The 20,758-nt window shown below is 35.1% G+C and overlaps 1 protein-coding gene across 5 annotated transcripts in view; it reads left to right on the plus strand.

The window, feature by feature from the left end:
- TRAPPC12 (trafficking protein particle complex subunit 12) overlaps positions 1-20,758 on the plus strand; it is a 48,854-nt gene that overhangs the window by 5,624 nt on the left and 22,472 nt on the right. For 4 of the 5 annotated variants that reach the window (XR_005604228.1, XM_039569435.1, XM_010393353.4 and 1 more), the window contains exons 4-6: positions 4,325-4,450; positions 5,276-5,414; positions 16,545-16,657. Coding sequence is in view for 4 of the 5 variants with exons in the window: in XM_039569435.1 (XP_039425369.1) it covers positions 4,325-4,450; positions 5,276-5,414; positions 16,545-16,657 (378 nt within the window). In the remaining variant the exon portion in view is untranslated. The remainder of the gene's footprint in view (positions 1-4,324; positions 4,451-5,275; positions 5,415-16,544; positions 16,658-20,758) is intronic. The other variant, XM_039569436.1, reaches the window with a different exon arrangement.

The following is a 20,758-nucleotide window of genomic DNA, read 5'->3' on the forward strand; positions in this document are numbered from 1 at the left end:
ATGATAGTACTATCATTCAATAGTACTAGCCAAACTACAGTAGTTTTTAATGGAAATGACACTGGGGTTTAATTAATTGCCTTTAAATCACATCGTAAACCTTTCTTTATATGCAAAAGTTACAAAAAATTATTTTAAGTGACTGAGTTTTTATGTAATGCAGATGGTTGCAAAACAGATTTTAATAATGTTTCTGTTTATCTGTGTATATATTTATGTTTTCATCTGAATGTTTTACAAAAAGACATAAAAGTTGTAAATGTCAAACCAGACTGATACGATAATTTCAACTGCTTAATTTTTTACTTCAGTGCAGAAAACCAAAACAAATTACTTCCAAAGGAAAGCTTAACTTAATCCTTTCATTATTGTAAAGATTTCTGTCCTGGAAATAGTTGCATCTAGCAGCATTGTAAACATTGCCTTGTTCCTTTAACCATTGTGTTCCTGTATAAAACTCACTACTTTTGCATGACTGAGCCTTATTTTATCTGATGACATAACAAGGTATTTTGCACTTACTTTATTTTTGAAAAAATGGATGAAAAATTGCTGAGGAAAAGTAGTGAGGATTTATCAGGACAGGCTGTATTTAGTATTTAACATCTTTTAATTTAATCATGTGACTTTACATGTGAAGCTCCAAAAGAGACAACTTTTTTGTCGTGTTAGGAATACTGTAGGAGGTCTCTGCAAGCACTATTTAAGGAGTTCAGAGGTAATTTCAAAACCTAAACATGAAAAAACAGATTGTGATCTCCATCCTAGACATGTGTTTTCTGTTTATCTCGAAGTTTTGCTTGACTTGAGAGAGGGAAATAATCTTATGAAAAAGTCTTGTACCCACCAGTGTCTTAACTAGGAAAAACTTTTTTTTCACACTTACTTTCCATCTTCCAGAAGAGAATTTTTGATGGGAAATGCTTTTCTATTTAGCCCGCTAGCAGTGTCTATGCAAGATGTTCTTTTATGTGGAAGACCATCTTGTACCTTAATTACAATGCTGCTGCTGATGCTGTTTTTGCTTTGGGCATGCTCTTAAGCTTCAGAAGAGTAATGCTAAAGCTTTTAGGCCCAAGGCAGTAAAGCTAGGAGGCAATCTGTAGCTGTAGGATTTTTTGTTACTTACACCACTTGTGGTTACTTGAAAATTGTACTTGAAAAAAGACTGCCGTATCTTGCCACTATAAATATGTAATGTTTGCTCTAAATACGGAATAATTTCTTCAAGCTGCTAGACCAGGAAAGGGTTACTAACTACATTTTCTTAACTGATGTGTAAGTGCCCTGCCAATATAATTTACAGGGGAGAAGCATGTCATAGCTAGTGGAGGAGGACATTTTAATCACTTTAATGGTGTTACATGTAGAGTTAATGACTCCCTTTGAGTCTATTTTAAAAAAGTCATATACTGTTATTTTTGCACATGATTAATGTTGTGCTTTTGCATGTATTTTCAAATATAACAAACATGGATACAGTGGTATGACATACATATTCACTGTAATAAGTTATGAATTATTCTTAAAAATAGGGGATGGGATTGTTCTTTTGTTTCTAAATCAGTGAGCAATTTCCTACATTTTTGTAGCTGAGTTGAGAGAAGGTGGGAGACACAAGTAGCGCAAATTGTAGATGTGTGCTTTTGGGAAGACGTTGCATTTCTTCACTAAGAAGCATCTATTTGTTGGATAAAATTTCAGTGGTTTTCCTGAGACACTGAATAATGTTATAAATTGTGTATCAGAGGAATTCCCTTTTCATCATTGGACGCATTTTCTGTAGATTTCCAGTCCATGTGCCTCTCTTTGCTTGACAGAAGAATTACATTTGAAACCTGTTTTGCTATGCAGTTTCGCTGTCTGTATGTAAACCTCCCCCAGGACTTCCGGGGTTTTTTGAAGAACAGAGAAGTTCTGCAAGGAATAATGCATTGTGTGTTGGGTGGCTGATCTGCTTGGCTAGCTTTGATGTGTGTACAGTCATCAGTACTGAGATGTTTTGGGGTTTTAATTTTTGGTTATGTATATGGATAAAAAAAATCCTTTCACAAGATAAACATCTAGTCTAATAGTGTTCAAAAAGTACAGAAATCATCCAAGCTGCTGGCTTTCGTTAAAACAACAACAGCTCCATGCTTTTGGGGGGAGTGGAAAGATAATACTAATGTTGTGTGGAGAGAAGTTCTCTTCTGCAGGCTGCTGCTGTGTTAGTGAACTATTTAGTAATAATATTTGGTTGACTTAGAGAAATTAGTGTTTTCACACAATTACATCTAGACAACCATGTCCTGATCATCACAGAATAATTATTTTTGTCTTTGAGAACGTTCTTCAGTATTTTTTATGCTATATCTGAAGCTGTAGTGTCCGTATTTGCCTTGGGTCTCTACTTAAAACTTACAAACAAAATTCAGGTACAGGGGACCCAGATTTTTAGAACTGTGGGATTGTAGACCATAGGAGGCACGAAATTGACCTGCAAGGTTTTGAGGGATGTTTAAAATGGATAAAGATTTCTGGTGGACTGGCAACTCTTAAGTCTGGTACAATAATGTGTCCAGTTAATTTGAAATGAAGCTGTACTGCCAGCAGCCTTTTATTAAGCTTCCACATAGAATTATGCTCCATGACCAGGAGGCAGCTCCAATTTTGAAATCATTGCAAATATTGTGTTTCATTTTCCAATAAGGACTTTTTTCACAATGACTGTCAGACTTGCTTCTCTTGACTGTCTTGCTCTATAAAGTACTTTTTGTCCATGCCTGAAATAGAATTTAAAAGATTGTAACAACTAAATTGGTCATAAATGATCCGTTATTATTTTTGGATCCTAACTCCCATTTGGGATGAAAAGTTTAGCAGTTTTAGAGTCTGTGTTTGCTCCTGTTCTCAGGATAATAAGAATTTAGTTTGTCTCTTGAGAAGTTGAATGAATTTCAGGTAATCCATGTCAGTATCTTTCTGCTTCTCTAAGTTGATACAGATAGATGTTGAAGGATGTTATAAATGCATTATCAATTCCTGCTCTTCCAAAAGAGCATAGATGGCTCAGTCTGCCATGCTGTTTCATGGTCTTGCTGTCAGCCAACTTCTGCATTTCCAGTGGAACTCAACTTTATCTGGCATTTGACAATGCAGAGGAGAGGTGGTTAGTGCATGGTGGTCTCTGTAGTGACCTGTTTGCAGCCTATGTAGCTGCAAAGTGGGGGTCAGAAAGTCTTCAGTTGTTATTACTGATTTTTGACTGTTTGCTGTATCAACATGTTTTCTAAAATATTGGAGAGAATTTAATAAAATACCAATTCAAGGTTAGTGTCTGAACTTTGCAAGCACCAGTATAAATGTATTTTATTCCTTTACATTTCATCAGACAACATGACTCTTTTCTATTACATTTATATTTTTTTTGTATTAAGAAACTATTTGAAAAAAATATTACTTTCAGGAATAAGATGTATTTTCTTTAGAATGACCTGCTGGATACATGTCCCTTTAAAACCTCTGTATAATAGAAAAGTATGATAGCTTAAAACCTGTGAAGCATTAATCTGTGTTTTAAGTTTCCGGTATGTTGCATCAGGCTATACAAGGCAGAGACATTTTTAGGATATTTCTGTTGAAAAACTGATTAACAGTGTGACAGTACAGTTTGATTTGTCTAACTAGGAACGTTTTTGTTTTATGAATAAAAAAATAAATTTAAGAGTATTTTGAAATTAGTCATGCAGTGAAAATTCAGATGTTTACATTTTATAGGTGAAACAGTTGTTACTGTTCTGAATTTATCATTTATGCATTGTATTCTTCCTTGTTCTTTGTTTTTGATTAATAAGAATTTTGTATCTGGACAATGTTAGAAAACTTTATTTTTGTTGAGAGAACTGTACTAGGGGTTATAATCTGACATACTGAAGTCAGTGAGATAAGAATGGGAATTGAATATTTCATGACTGTAGAGTAATTTGGATATTATTGATAATACATGGCTGGCAATTTTTTCTCCTTTTTTAGGAGAAAACAAAGTTGTGAATATTACAATATATTCATTTATATAATTAAACATGATACAGCTTTAAGTTTAGAATGCCTTATGATTTTGTGTATTCTTTTGTTTTAGTGATCTGGTAATATTAGTGCTTGATTTCCCTTTTTGCCTAATTAGATGTGCAGATTTGATAAATGACGTTCTGCTTCTTACAGGCTGGCTCTCCTGACCTTGTTGTTATTACTGATAGGCACATGTCGCTGCTGCAGACAACATAAGCAGTTGTGCACTTTAGGGACTTTATGATTTTGCTACTTACTCTTTTCTTCTTCCCAGAGCAGTAAAAACTGGAGGGCAGCAGTTGATTTGTGTGGGCGGCTTCTAACTGCACATGGTCAAGGCTATAAAAAAAGTGGGCTGCCTGCTAGCCATACAACAGATTCTTTACAGGTATGTTTAAAGGTATGCCCTTGTCACTTTCTTCCAACAATATTCATATTGGCTTTTTTTTTAACATGATCAAACTCCTTTTCCTAATTGTAACATAGAAACTGAGGTTATTTAAGTATTTTAGCAGGTCACTTTTTCTGTTTTCTTATGTAAAGTAGGCCTTCATTTAAAACAAACTTAGTTTTATTAAGTAAAATCCAATCTTGATTCTATTTTTTTAAAGGTTTTTACACTAGTAAAATGGAATATGTTTTTCTGTTTTGAAAGACTCACTCTGCTAAAGTTCATGTAACTATCTAGATTGTGAATGTTGTAGTAAGATTCCAAATGTTAGAAATGTATTACATGTTGCTTAGAAAATAAGAATCCAGATTAATAAAATATTGCAAGTGATTCAGATGTGACCAGATGAGAAATCATGTTTTTGACCCTAGTGATTATAAAGCTCATGGAGTTTCACCAAAAGATTTTAAGAATACCATAAGGTTGGAAACACAGTTAAAATACCAAATTGATAATTTGTACATGCTAACTCATTTTGAAGAGAGATGTTTCAATTTTGAAGCAGGCTAGTTTTTAAGCTTCATCTTCAAAATCTTAGTACCTTTACAAACAATTAAACATCAGTCCTCTGTGTTTTGTATTAATGATTTGATGAAAAGTACTTTGTAAAAGAGCAGGTTAATATAAATCCTGATTCTTTTCAGTAACTTGGAAACTCTTTACTCAGCTTTCATCAGAAAAAGTTGAAAAGTTGAAATTGTATTGAATATGGCTTTTGATTCAAGCTAATAACAGACTTTGTCTTTCCCTTTTCTTATGTATATTAATTTTTAGCTGTGGTTTGTGAGACTAGCACTGCTGGTAAAACTGAATCTGTTCCAAAATGCAGAAATGGAATTTGAACCATTTGGAAATTTAGACCAGCCTGATCTTTATTATGAATATTACCCTAACGTATACCCTGGACGTAAAGGTAAAACACTTGATTTATAAAATGCTTTTTATTTTTGCCATTTTTACCAGTCATTTTAAAATATTGGTTGGATTCAGGGGGTTTTTAAGCCTAAAGCATTGGAGAGCTTTGGCTTATGTTGGTTTCGGTTTGTTTTTTTCCCCAGAAAACCATGATTGATTAGTACATTAAAGTATTGCTCGCATTATGGAGGTAGCGATAAGAAGTAACAACTGGTAGAGCAATACAGGTAGGCAGTGTATTTTGTGAGGCTGCTGCAGAGGAATGTTTTTAACAAGTAAATATAATCGTTTAGTCCTATGATATTGAAATTAAGAACTACCGAACTTGAATAGTTCATTTTACCCAAAAGCAGGCTTGACAGATGATGAGAGAGTTTGTGGAAACAGATCTATAAGCTTTTCCTCTTCAGTTCATCTGGGGACTATCACTATGCTATTTTTAACACTCACATGCCCATAGGCTACTGCAGGTGTTATTTCCTGGTTTCTAGATTAAAAGGAAAAAAAACCACTAAATTTAGAACTAAGCTAATAATTCTTCTTCATTGAAACATGATTAAATATAATATTTTCTTGATAACTGAAAGTAAGTAGAAATCAGAGGTTTACTATGTATCTCATTATTGAAGAGAATAAAAACAACACCAGCTTCATTTCTTTATAAGCAATTTGTCTCAAGTTACAAACATACTACTTCCCTCTGCTCCAGATAGCCCATAGGTTAACCACATAGTTCCACTTCTCAGAGTATTCTAGTCCTACAGAAGTCTGGGTTTGAAAAATTGCTATTTTTAAGAGTAATTTTGCTCTTGTTCAGGCTATTTTGAAATTTTATTTTTTCTAAATCTGTTATATAGAAAAGAATAACTCTCTGATGCAAGTACACTGTTGAGTGTTCTTAATGTTCTTTGGCTTTCATGTTTGAACCACAGTGTGTAATAAAACATTTGTAAGAAGCAGTTCTTATAGGCAGTGCCACTCTGAAAAATTACAGTCCATTTTACATGAGGTGCTGGTAGTCTTGATGGGGTAACCTAGAAAGATAGAAGATTTTGAGGTTACTGAGGAAGGGAAGTTGGTGTCAGAAAGTTCATGATTTTTTGCAGATTATTTTGCTTAGTGATGCAAAAGATCAGTTGCAGCCCAGCAAGGCCAATGCAGACTGCCTAGAAAACTCTCTCTGACATTACTCGTTGTCCTTCAGGCAATCACAGGCAATCCCCTGGGAAGGAACTGTGTCAGTTTGAAGAGTGAAAAGAGGTCCTGGTCATCAGGTTGGACAGCTTTTTGGATCTGGTGTTCTTAGGGCAGCTGCGCACATGATGCTACAGCATTAGTAGTCTTCCACAGGCCATACGTATGTCTCCACATCTTTTATTATTTAAATTAGCTGCTTAACAATGCACATATACTAAATTTCCTTATCCATAATCCAGCACAGCATAGTTTATTGGTAGACAAAAAAGAACTGCCTGTGTTCTCCTACATCCCTGCAAATGGCATTTCTCTCTATGTAAGGAATGTCTGATAGCTGTTCCAACATCATAATCACCTTGTATGTGTATGAGATATCTACAACTAGCAGGTCAGCTCCATCCAACCTTGATCCTATTTTACCTTACATATGATCAGATTATGCTCCCAGTTGCTAAATTCAACTGTTAAAAATGAACTGAGGCATATAATTATTAAATAGATTATGTTCCTTAAGATCACCTTTTTTTACCATCAATATCCGCGTAACTTGTATGAAATAGCCACAAGTTGTTGAGTGATTGCTCCAGGACCCAAAGCTCAGTCACAGGACAGGTGCACCTGGCCAGACTGTCCAGAACTGCTGCTCCCTGCATCACCTGTGGCAAGAGGACTCAAGTGCCTCAAATACTGACCTGTAAGGATTTTTCTTAGACAAAACAGCTTAGACAAAACATACAGATAAATCATTCCTATGTTTTGGTTGAAATATATTAGTATCAATACACAATCCACTACTATTTGGCAACTTTGTGTATCATTTTGTGGTGTAACAAGCATAAAAGAAAGGGTTTTATTTCAACATTTTAATTTTGATTCATGTTATATAAATGGAGTAAGCACTTAAAAGTCAATTTAAGAAATGAGAGTATAGATATAAATAATGTATCCATTAATTGTATTACAGATAATATTTTGCATAATTTCTTTGTATTCAAAATATTCATAATAAAAAATGTAATACATTAGGAAGTTTTCTGGGGTTTATGCGTGAAGTAGGAAAAGTTCGAAACTTCTTACAGGAGTGAGAATAGCCCCTCATCCATTAATCTCTGAGAAATATTATCTCAAAGAATTTAGGTTGCAAGTAAGTGTATGAAAAGTGAAAGATGCTCTTCCACTAATTTAACTTAACATGGCAAACATGGTCCTCTTAATTTCCCTCTGAAACTCGCCTGGAGCTGTTTCCCTTTTGGTAGCACTGCTAATCTCAATTTCATCTTCATATTTTGTATGGCATTTGCAGCCATGCTATGCACTGATCTCATTATTGTTGTCTTTATCATGGCTATAAGATGTTGTCCTTCTGGAATCTTCCTTTCCTGGTTTCTGTGGGTTCTTTGTTCAGTCATCTGCATTGCCTGTAGGAGTGCAGCCTCACAGGGCGTTGATTCTCCTGGGATCCTTGTGTTGGCCAGTGGAGTTGGTTAAGGCACTCTTGGGTCATTCCTGATTGATAAGGAGCAGAGAACAAACTGTTCTCATTTTCTAGTAAAATCTTAAGATTCCTCAGTTATAAATTCACTTCTTTTAAATTCATCTGCATAAAGAAGCTAAAAAGTCCTATTTCTACATATATATTTTTTTTCTTTCATAATAGGTAGGTCCTTAGGTCAGGAACTCTGTTTCAGACTGCTTCCTGCACATCTTTATTGTACTGTGTGGATATATAAGGCTGAATTTTTGTCATCGTTCTCATGACAGATGGATTTCAGGATTTTTTTAAGGGTTTTAACTTTATACTTACACAGCCTGACCCACTTCTATTCATACCATTTGTGTCTGTGTTCCTTGTGATATGTAATAAACTCTCATTTGATAGCTTGCCTAACCTAAGACAGCCTTTCCACTCGTAATGCCTGTGTGTTTCTGGACCCGTGAGAGCCAGCAGTTAAAATGGAACATTAAAATGCTGTTTCATTCTTTTATGAGGTAATTTGGTCTTGTTTCTGGTTAATAGAGCAGTAAGTTACAGAAAAGTTAATGCTACCAAAATCAGTCTTCTAAAGCTACAAAACTTGTGAATAATTTATTTTGTATTAGAAAGGGGGAAAAAATAAGCTGTGCATAAGTAAAAATTTGACTTTGTTCCCCTGACCAGAAGCTTATGTAACATGGGGTGGGTTTTTTTTTCCCTTTTCCTTTTATCATTCTCCTTGTGATGATGCAGCATCATCTGCATTCCTCTAAATGAAACCAGTCTTCTGTTCTCTGGTGGGAAGGGCCTAAATAAGGAACATGGCATTAAATATCTAGTTGTATGTGTTCTAGAAACTTATTTCATACTGTACACCTTCCCTTGAGCTCTAGTTTTAATACCAACACAAGGTTTTTAAAAGTGTGGCAGTGTTGTGACTAGGGATATACTAGTGTGTTCTGCGATAGGATGGCTCTCTAGGATGGATAGTGATAGTTTAAAAAAATAATATAAATAATATATATATAAAATATATATTTTTTTCTCAAAATAGTGTGAGTCTATCACAACTGCTCTAGCATTTTTCACTAGTGGTACTTCTATGACATTACCAATATTCACTCCAGTTAGAATTTTTATCAGAAATATATGAAAAAATTAATAGAAAAAAATTGTGTGAGACTTCATTTTTAATGTGTCCTTAGTTACTCAAGCAGTGGTCTTAATTTGTTTCTTTTATTCAGTTTTGAAATTCCAGTCATTGTAAAGGAATCGTATCATAAATGGTCTGGAACTGTCACTCTTAACTCATGGTGCTAACAAGTTTTCAGTGCTGATGTGTAAGGTGAACTGTAATAATTGTTACTACATTTTGTAAGCTTATAAAATAGCAAAATTTGTAATGAGAAACTAGTTTTGTACCTGTTGATACAGAGATCCTATGAAAACACTTATCCAGACTATTTCTCTAATACCCACAGCAGACATTTTAAAGGCGTCTGGACTGTGTGTAGTCCAGAGGAGTATGTACAGCTCCAAGGTCTACCTGAAGCTTGGTCCTGAATATCGGCCTGTGCCATAAGTAAGGACAGACTTGAATTGGGGAAATTATCTCCTTTATGTGATGCCTCTATAGTGGTGTTTGGCCATTTTGAATTTACTGTCTCCCTTTCTTTTCCTCTTCTACTTGTCTATGCTGGTATGAGGCAGGCTGGCTGAAGCTTTTTTTTTTTTTTTTTTCATTTATGGGGTCTGATGATGCTATAAATAAAACATCCTTTTTTTTTTACCCTCATCAGATTTTGATTAGTGGGATAACTGGCAGAATATGAAGTGGTGTGGGGAAAAAAGATAAATAATAATAAAAATATTAATAATAAAAGATTGTGGTAGGTAGAGAGACAAAGGGAAGTAATCAATGTAAAAACAAAGATAAGAGAAGAAATGCACAGGCTAGAGAAATTATGTCATGAGAGTGCTTGTCTTCATGAATGAATTTTGCAGGAAAGCAGAAAAAAAATACTCCATTGTTACACATGGTACTGGGTTTTTTTCTCATGTGTTACCACAAATACTGCCTGAAGTTAACACTCCCATGTCAGACTGATTCAGTCTTGGCAGTTGCTCAGGAGGGTTCTTCATTCAAGCTCATGTTGGCAGTAAAAAACATATTAAAAGGTCTCATAGAACTGGTTTGCCCATTATTTTGTTTTCATTATTGTGTACGTCTCTACTGCCTCTTTAAATTCACTGTTCTGTTGTTTCAGAGGTACCTCCTACCTGTAAAATCAGGTAATAAAACTTGAATAAATACCACTCAGTTATTCAGACTACTCAGACATGCAAATAGAAATTTTTCTGAAATGATACAGATATTTTAGTTAAGAAATGTATGTATAATCTAAGGGGGTAGAGTACTGCTAAAATACTTAATTGTGCATTCTTTCCCAAGGCTACATAGTCTCACTGTAGACAGTACCAGCTTTACACAGAATTTCTTAATACTATGAGCAAGTAACTCATTTCTAAATTCTGCCTTAATACAGTTATCAGTAGGTAAGATTTAGGGTGATCTCTTTGCTGCAGGGCAATTGTTGTAGAGTTTTCCTGCATTCTTTGTCTTATATTTTCCTTTCTTCAGTGCAAGTAACTCCAAATTACTGAAAAAGTAGTTTTGAAACCTTTTAAAACCAGATCATGATTCAGAGTTTCTGTTCCTAGGTCATGTGCAGTTAAATTGTAAAGTATATGCAAGCATGTAATTTCAGATAAAATTTTCAAAACATTTTCTTTAAATGGTTCCAAACATTTAGGCTCCTATCTCATCTTCAGTCTCTCTGGATTGAGGGTAATAAACAAAAACTTGGAAACTAGTCTGTTGAACTGGGATTTTTAAGTGTACTTTTAATTGCTAGTCAGCAAAGCTAGGATTTGAAGTTTACTACATTATCCCTCTGAAAAATCCTATAATTTTTACAAATACACTGTTGGTAGAAGTATGGCAAGGATATACATCTCTCTTTGAATATGTATGTGTAAAGCAGAATATTTTTCAGAAACTGGATTTTGTGTATTTCTCTTTTACCCAGTGAAGGAAGGAATTGGTTTGGTTTGGTTTGGGTTTTTTTACTGTTATAAGATCCTACTTTATCCTTTTAGTAATTGGTAATCTGCTCTTCTGTTGCTTTTTTGGCATTTAAGATTTGTTGAACAAGCTGTAGAAGGCAGATCAGAAAGTATTTCCGGTTACTGGTTTGCAACAAGAAAATACAAAGATAAAATGGTTGGTCATTGGAATACTCTTCTCTGCTCCAAAAGGGCTGCAGATGAGGGCTGCAGTTCGAATTTGATTGACATGAGGTGATGTTTATGTTTTGACAGTTATGAAAATGTGCAGCTGTTCATAAAGAAATAGAAATTGAAATCTGTGGTCTTAGAAAATTCTACCTGATCTTACTCTTTATTCCATCTGTTCCCATGCTTTCAGAGTATTCATTTTCCTCTCAGCAGACCTTTTTTTACTTTTTAGTTTTGCCTTTTGTATGCTGATAATACGTATATATATACGTACAAATGAAATTAATTCATGTGGAAGTAACAATCAAAAATCACATTCTTTGAAAAAAAAATCTCCAGTGTATTTAAAAGTGATTGCTAAGAAAATTGTCCTAAAATTAAACCATTTTCCATTATAAATTTTTTATATATTATTATGAAACCCCTAAAGAAGAGCAACAGAGGTCAACTGTAAAATATCAAGCTAGAATAAGACCTATTTAACTTAAAAATAAAATTTCAATATATAGCAGTAATTGTAGGGTATTGCCTTTTGTGGAAATTAAGCTTAGATGGCATAGTTTTACTGTGTAAGAGGACATTACTGTAGAAATCAGAAGCATGAAGTAGAGAGCGAAATCGTGTTCTTAACGTAATTACAGGATATGCTATTTGTTTTAAATACTTCTTTGACATGTTGCCCTGTTAAATTCAGTACTGAGTTAAATATAATAGAGTACATGGGTTTGACTCCAAGTAGTTTTGCAAAAGACAGTCTGTGATAAATTCAGTGTTTATATAAAATTTTTTTATCCCTAGTGGGATACCACACGAATATATATGTATGCATGCTTGTATAGGAACCTGTTACAAAGAAATATGTCTCTCCCTGCGTGCTTTAAGTATGTGGCATCACAGTAAGTGAGTAGGTGAAACTTTTCAGACAAGATGATGTAATCCTTAGTCTAACAAGCACATGTATTATTTCTGTTACAGCTGAGTGTTAGTGCAGTCAATCTTACTTTCTTGTTTTGTTTTTTTTTTCCCCCAATGTGTGTTCATTGAGGGAAGTATAGGTTTTTTTCCCCGCTAATCTTCTTTTCATTAAATTTTGTACTCCAAATTCTACAACCTGCCTTCAGACCTTCCTAATGCTATTATTATTGATCTACCAGAGTCATCAGCAGACATCATTTACTTCTTCCCAATTATTTTCTTGCTAAACTAGACAATGTAAAATGAAAATTACGGTGTTTTCTGAAAATCTCTTCTGCCTTTTTTAAGTCTCACCTCTTGTCAGTTCTAACACATCTGTTAATCACAGAATTGCATTGGTGAACAGATTTCTTCGCGTGCATTTTCTATTACTGCCATGTATTTCTTTTTGAGAAGTGTATGTAAATTGTATTAGCACCTTATATTAGTAGCACTCATTGAAAACTTTACCAAATCTAAGTAATTTATGGCCTTTTTTTTAACCAGAAAGTCAGTTTATTAATGTAGGAACTGAATTAGATACATTATCCATACTTCATGTAATTTAACTAAAGAGCAGTTTACTTGTAGACAGGAACGTATCTGGGAAAATGCATTTAGCCAAAAATCTCAAGAGTTTATAATTTATAAGCAGCATATTTAAGGTCTATATTTGGATGAGTGGCTTGAATAAATGCTGCAGGTTTTTTATGAGCAGTTTGCTCATCTGATTTGACCTGAAATTACACAATACTGTTTACATGGACTGGTAAGAAAGCCTTACCAGTGGTAAAAGGGCATTTCTCTTCTCCTTTCCCCAGTTGTCACATTTGTATGAGAGCATGTGTACAAGTTTTGTGCTTTCTTCCAAAAAAAAAAAAAATCCTGCTATTCAGAAGGATTACAAGGAAACTGAGGAAAGGAGGGCAGAAGGAGCTAGTGTTTCTGGTATTTTAAATAAAGTTAGCAGCTTGTTTAATAAGCAGTAAGTAACAGACATTCATTGGATGGATTTGCTGGATGTTTACAGAAAAATATCTTCTATTTATGTAATGAGTTTCCAAAAGAAAGAGAAGAAACAGATGCTAGAGTTTTAGATCCTCCTGTGAGAAATTGTAATACAAATTCTGATTTGAAAATTCTTTACAGTAACTAGCTTTACACCCTGGGACAGCTTTCTTCTGGTTTTGTTTGAGAGATCTGTCACCACACTTGATGTACTACTGAGGATCTCACTGGAATGCTTTTTGGTCACAAGCTATGAAGGAAATATGAAGTGGTTGAGAAATAATACATCCATACAGTACATTTTGAAATAATATGGTTCTGAATGCCTGTTACAACTGAGGACTTAATTTTAATAGGAAATAAATCAGATTCTTATGGAATCTAAGTTGACCTAGAGTCATATTCATCATTCTAATGTCCTCTGACACCACTTCCAATGGTGTAGATTGGTAGTGGGTTATTCTTTCCCCTCACGGGGATCGTAGTACAGTAGTTTCATTCAGCAATACATAAGATCAGTTCTTTACAAAATACAGAATTCCAAAAAACTGTTTCACAAAACATTATATACATTTTATAAAAATTGGTAACGTGAGCTGTTTCATCTGTGTTCCATTAAATACGTCTGTATGTTGACATGTTCTGGTACTGGTTTTTTGTATGAGTGTTTATTGAATTGACCTCTTGTTGCATCTTACAGGAGGATGTAAAGATACAGACTTGTTCAGAATTGACAATACTGCAACACAGTCATTAATCAAAATGTTGCTGAAACTTTGTACTCTTTCCGTTGTACAAAATTTCCCATTTTTTATCTTTGCCTCAGAAATCCCACTGAGTGCAGCAGAAGGTGCATCATCAGTAACTTAAGACTACTTTCTCCAAAAGAACATTACCAAACTAGCTGGTCCTAGACACTGATTTTTTTGGCAGGATTACTATTGGATTGTGGAGTTAGAACTTGGTCACCAGAGAGGTGGTAGAGATAGAACCAGCCGGAGTTCATATTTGCTTCCATAGGTTTGCAGTGCAGTTTGCAGCATGTCTACAAAGCCATTTTTCTCTGGTGTTTTGGCACAGAATTTACTCTTAAATTATTTTCAACTTCCTTTTTGTTGTTGTTCACCACCTACACTGACCATGTATCTTCTGTCATGTTAGGCACTATTCGGAATACATACATAAAATATTTCACATCTTTTGTTACTGGTTTAATCAACTACTACGTGTCTCTTAACAGAATTTCAAGGGCAGTTTTATTTTCTTAATGATTTTTTCCACATATGATGATGCATGAAACTCATGTGTGTGTCCATTACAGGAGCACAGCAGTCAGGGAAGCCATGGGGAATAAATAGTTAGCATCAGCAAAACAGAATTTATGTCAATGTAAGTGGCTTGCTGTGAAGGTCATAATTAGTGAGTCTTGTGATTAAAATTTTGTGAACCTTTAAAAAAGTGTCTAGAGGCAGTGACTCATTCTGTATAGCATTTACCTCTTTGACGTACAAGCCTGTCAAGAACAGGTGCAAAAATCTATTTAGAAAGCTCCTGAGTCCTGTTTTTGAGAAAAGATGAGGCAAGAGGTGACTTGAAAGGCAAATCCCCTTAGAATATGTGTACGGCCCATGTACATATTAAAATATTAGAAATGTAGAAATGGCACAGTATTTTGCAGGGCCTATATCCCCATTATGCCAGCTCTGATTTGGTTTCAGTAGTGGTGTTTAGTTTCTGTTCAGTATTGGTGTCTATGTATCAGGATTATACAGTTATCTGAAAGCAAGACGTTGCACACACCAGGGTTTGGGTAAGCTCCTAAAACTGCATGTGAAGTCAGCCAGGATGCCCATAAACTTAGACAATGAGGTCTTTGGCAAATATAATAATAGTAATAACAACAACAACCGTAGTAGTGGTAGTAGTAAACTAGTATGAAAAGGAAGACATTTCTTTTTCTCCCGAAATATTGCTTAAAATTCCCCATCTTTTGACGTTTTGAATGAACCAGAAATTACACAAAAATATGCCAAAAGGTTTTGCATGCCCCAGCTGACACTATACCATGCCATAAATCAAGTCCCTCCGGATGGGAGAGAATTTGCTGAAAGTCCTTGCAAGGAGTTTGAGAGATAAACCAAGACTTTTCCTTTAGTTTCAATGCTTCCACATAGTTGTTTATTAAGTCTTATCAGAGGAACAGAGCCACTAGCGTGACCCAGGTACAGCATAGAAGGAAGAAAAGTAGGAGAGCGTCTTCTGACTCTTTATCAAGATTTACACAGCTTTTAAAGATATTTTAACCAATAGTTACTAAAAACGTACATTATTTTCACTTTCCTACCAATTATTCAGTAACACGACTGGGAACTGCAGAATTTTCTATCCAATCAATCCAAACTACTTTTACTGCAGAATATGGAGTAGTAGAAGAAGGAGAAGAAGGTTTAGAGAACAACAGCAGTCCTCCATTTTGATGTTTTTTACTCTTATCTATTTACTATAAAGAGAAGCCCAACACCTCTAAATTTTTCACCCTGTGACAATCTTACATAGTAGTCTATCACCTAATTCACACCACTGTATTTTCTAGTTCTTGTTTGACTGTTGGTAATTTTTTCCAAGGTTTGAAGCTAAAACAGTGTTGTTCAGGGGGGTAAGAACCCTTAAAAACAGGCAGAGAAATATTCTCGGCACTCTGGGTTCCCACACCAGTTATATCTCTTTCACAAGCATACTTCGAAGGCCAATAATTTCATCTTATTTATTCTGCACTGGTTATAAAATATACATAATTCTTAAATGCTAGCAGTAATGTTGTAGCTGCAACTTGAGTAAACTTCATTTCTTTAAATCCTTCATTTTATTTAGTGTAAAAATATCTTCAGTGAAACATTGTACTTCCCAGTACAACTTGTTTTTGAATATTTGAGTTAGGTGCACCTTCTTCTTACCTTCTTGACTATGGTTTACTTGTGTTTGTCTATTTAAAACATGTTAAACATGTCACATGATACAGCTGAGAAAAAGTTTCCTATTTTCTCATCTTTCACATTTTTCATCAGGAGAAGAAAAAGATATGAAGGCAAAATGGACTTTGTGATATAAACACTAGTGAGGCGTACCTTTTTTAATGTAGGCAAATCACAAATGGATCATTATAGCAAACACACTTAACAAAATTAATTATGTTTCTAGGTTCCATGGTTCCTTTCTCCATGCGAATTTTGCATGCTGAACTTCCTCAGTACCTAGGAAATCCTCAGGAATCACTTGACAGACTGCATAGTATGAAGACAATCTGCGCCAAGGTAACAGCATCTCTAGACACTAACATTTCTTAATGTTTAAGAAATAAATTTTATTGTCCTTACAAAGAACATTAAGCTTCAATTATGACATTCTTTACTCCATCTTGATGCAAATAAGAAATTTCCTATTAAAAGTAATGAAGTGCCACTTCCATTTTAAGAGATACCCTTCTCTCCTCTGTGGTAGCTCTGGCTCAACTGAGTAGAACAGAGGACACATTTCATGCTTTTGCCAGACAAGATGTGGAGCACAGTAAGCAGATGTGTTTAAGGGTGAGTAGGAGAGATTTCTTCCCTCCACTCAACTGCATCCAGCTTGCTGAAAACAGCTGTTAATGACCTTGATCCTTCAGCAGTAGTCAAATAGCTGGTTTTAGGAATATAAATACAACCTGCTGAGTTTGGTTGGGGTTCTTGTTTTATCAAAAACTATAATATAAAATTATGGCTTAAATTATAACATGGGATTTGTTGGTGCTGAAATCGGAGTCATGGTGTTGTGAGCACTTTTTCCACTAAAACCAGCAACCCTGACCATAAGCATTCGTCCTTAAATGTTTTTTTTACAGAAATCTTTCCCAAATAGTCTAATGCACCAGTGACCATGAATTTTACAGTGTGGTAAATTGTAGAAGAAATGCAACTGTATTGCTTTATCTATGACACCTGAAAGTTCAAAACTGTACGTAAGATAAATACATGTGATTACTTTTCATTTTCAGTATTCCTTGCAAGTTTCCTATATTTACTCCTTAAAATAACTTGGATAAGGGAAGTGGAGGGCTTTGATAATTGCCAATTGTATATTTATAATGGCATTAGGTGTACGAAATCAACTTTCTTCTAACACAGTAATGTCTAGGAAAACCAAATGTTTACAGTAAAAAGCCCAGTTCTTTGTATTATGAGGGGAAAAAATGAATGGTTTAGGTAATAAGATGTGAAAGTGGCATTTTCTATAAAGTTGTTAAGAATTCATTTGGAAATGGTTGAGAGATGTATCGAATTTGGCCAAGAAGTGCTACTTTTTAGCCCTTGATGACTGCTGTTCCAATAATATCACTGGCCAGCTGTTCTCTCAGGCCCTCTTCTTTATAAACAGTCCTCAATTTGAAGTAATTCTGTTCTTCTAGGAAATGCCATACATTTCTACTGCAGGATTTCATGGTGCTTCTACTGACATTTGCCTGCCCCAGTCTGCAGCAGATTGGCTGTTTCATATCTTGGATTTATGCAGTCTGGTATTAAGTGCTGCACTGTCTGCCCTCAGTCATGAAGGTGCCACTAGGTTCCAAAACTGAACTGATTTCTCCATTCCTTAATCTTGTAAAGAGAGAAAACTGCATGAATGTGAACAAGGGAGTGACTGCTGAGCAGGGCATTCATCAGCCATCTGGCAGACTTGATTGAAATGGCCATATCTCAGTTACAGTGTGATCAGCCATGATTCTCTGCCAGTTAAAGATTGTTGGTCAGTAGAGGAATGAAGTAAAAGGAAATTAACTCTGTCCCCCACACATACACTCCTTTATAAGACCTTCAGGTCATCTACAGCCTTGAGGTGGCTCTGCCTCTGCTGTTTACCTCAAGTGCATATCCTTAGAGCATACCTGCTGTACCAAGGACACTTTTAAACTATAATACAAGATTTTGTTTGAACATGAACTAGGCTAATTATTTGTTTAAATAAGGGAAACTGAATATGGTGGAGAAGATGAAGTAGAAATAAAGGAGAGTCACAAATTATTATATACATGTTTCCCTGCCTACTAAGTTCTTGAAGAATAGGTCTCTTTACCTGTGTTCTCAGTCCATCAACTGCTAGTGACCTGGCTCACTGCAAATTCTGTGTTACTCCTTGTACCCTTGGAGAAAGCTGCTTTGAGGCTGGCTCTACATCTTCCATGAGCTCTTCTGAGGAGTCTCCTGTTCTCTACACTTGGTTCAGAGATTGTCACCTCTTTGCCTTCCTGTGTCTGAGTTTGCAAGGCTTCCCCTGGGTTACTGTGTTCAATTGCAGCAAGAAAGACAACAATATCCCTTTTGTTCTGACAGATTCTATTAGAGCCAGGATATGGTAGTGAGGACAAGCTATTGTCTGTGCTGGTGGATGCTTCTTTTTAAAGTACAGTACACAGATAACTACAAATAAAACATCCTTCTTGGAAATATTTCTGATCAGTTATTCTAATACCTCTTTGCAGATTACTTCATTTGTTTGCATTCAGTTAAATACCTTAATTTTTGGAGCAATTCAAAGACAACTGTAGAAACAAGAGTGTGGAAAAGGACAGTATGTAAAGATAACTGTTTTTAAAAGACAGTTGTAAATTGTTGGTAATTTAACCATTTGAAGTCAGGGCTGGCTGATAAAAAACATTGTTTACATATGTTTTGATTTTTGTATGCTGTTTGTCTAACGATCACATCTGGAATGTTCAAGAATATGGTTCTAATACATATAAAAACACATGGCGTAACCAAGAAAATAACATAAAGGATGTACACTCATTAGTCTTAATATTTGTATGTGACACTTGGGAACCATTTGGGTTATAACAGAATTAATTGGGGAGCTTTCAACCAAAAGCTTCTAGTGTTTTACCTCCCTATTTTAAAAAGTGGAAAAATAATCTTTGGTCATCTGTATTTACAGAAGGGCATGCAAATCATCATTATGTAAATTAGATGATCTCTGAGTCATAAAAGCTAGAAGAAAGAAAAGACCTATTAACTCACCTAGTCTGTCTCTCTGCAATGCAAGGTTGTTTTGTAGTTTTTAATGAGCCAGCCTAAGGTGCTGAGGCCACATCCCTTGGGAGGTTATTCCAGGCTAATGGTAATGCGTTCTGATCATAAGAAAATTTGTCTTTCTGTTTCATTTCTCTTCCCTCATGTAACAGTGGGTTTTTTTCCTATCCAATACTTGCTTTTAATCTGCTAAATTCTTTATTGCTTTTTGTTGTATATATTCTACAGACATTTGTCAACTTTAGATTAATCATTCCACTTAAAGATGGAACTGTATTAATTTAGGTTAGTTGGTATGTACAGCCTCCATCTACTTAGATATTTCTGGTACCTGGAGCAGGATGGGAGGTTGGGTGCAAAAATGTTATTTTCATTTTTCCTGTATATATTTTTCCATATATATTTTTTCCTGCAGTAATGTTTTTCCCTTTTCCAGTATTCCTGCAAGTGTCTAATCAAGATCTGGTTAGATATTTTGCATCTATTTCTATATGTACAACATTGGGAAAGTAATTATCTATAGTCCCAAAAGGGTGTTTATAGCCTGGGAGAGGAATCCAGTGGAATTGTTACTGTCTCTGTGTTATTGCTGGTCTTCCCAACATGAACTGCCTCAATGAGTTGTTGTACCTCTAAGTCTGCCTTGAAATTAATGAAATGGTGTCTGAACAACCAGGCAATAAGAGTAACAATAGTAACTTAAATCACAAGTGTTTGTTCTTTTCACGTGTTTATTTAAAAACATAAGCATGATCACTTTAGTGCTAATAATGCTGAGGACATGCTATAAAATGCTTAACTGGAGACCAAAATCTGAAAAGAACAACTTCCAGGCTAAATCTAAACTCCTCTCTTTTTTGTACCTATGCTTCTCTAGATGTTTGAGGGAGAGCTCCTGGAAATTTACACATTTCATAGTATAATATATTTTACTTTCAAACCCCAGTTCCTCAACTGCCCGAGCTGTACTGGGCTCTTCTACCTGATGGGTGGAGCAGGGGCAAGTGGGTTAACCGTCTTGCTTCCTAAAAAGGCCTCTGCAAGTGTTACCTCTGCAAAACTTGTCAAAAATACTTTTGGGCCATTTGCACATCAGCCACAACTTCTGTAGTTCCACCACTCTCCTTCATGAGTAGTTATGTTCCTCCTGGTCCTTTCATACACACTCTTCCATATCTCCTGGTCTTCTGTTTTACTTCCAAATTGGTGAACTTCCCAGTCTCTTTGAAATTTCAGTCTCTTAGGTCTGATTATTATAAGCTTCTGGTTGGTAAGGTGACATAAGTTTTCTGGTTTTCATGTGTTACTTCAGTCTGGGAGGTATTTGTCTTGACACCTTGTTTGTTAAGT

The sequence above is a fragment of the Corvus cornix genome, chromosome 3 (assembly GCF_000738735.6).
Source record: "Corvus cornix cornix isolate S_Up_H32 chromosome 3, ASM73873v5, whole genome shotgun sequence".
Lineage (NCBI taxonomy): Eukaryota > Metazoa > Chordata > Aves > Passeriformes > Corvidae > Corvus > Corvus cornix.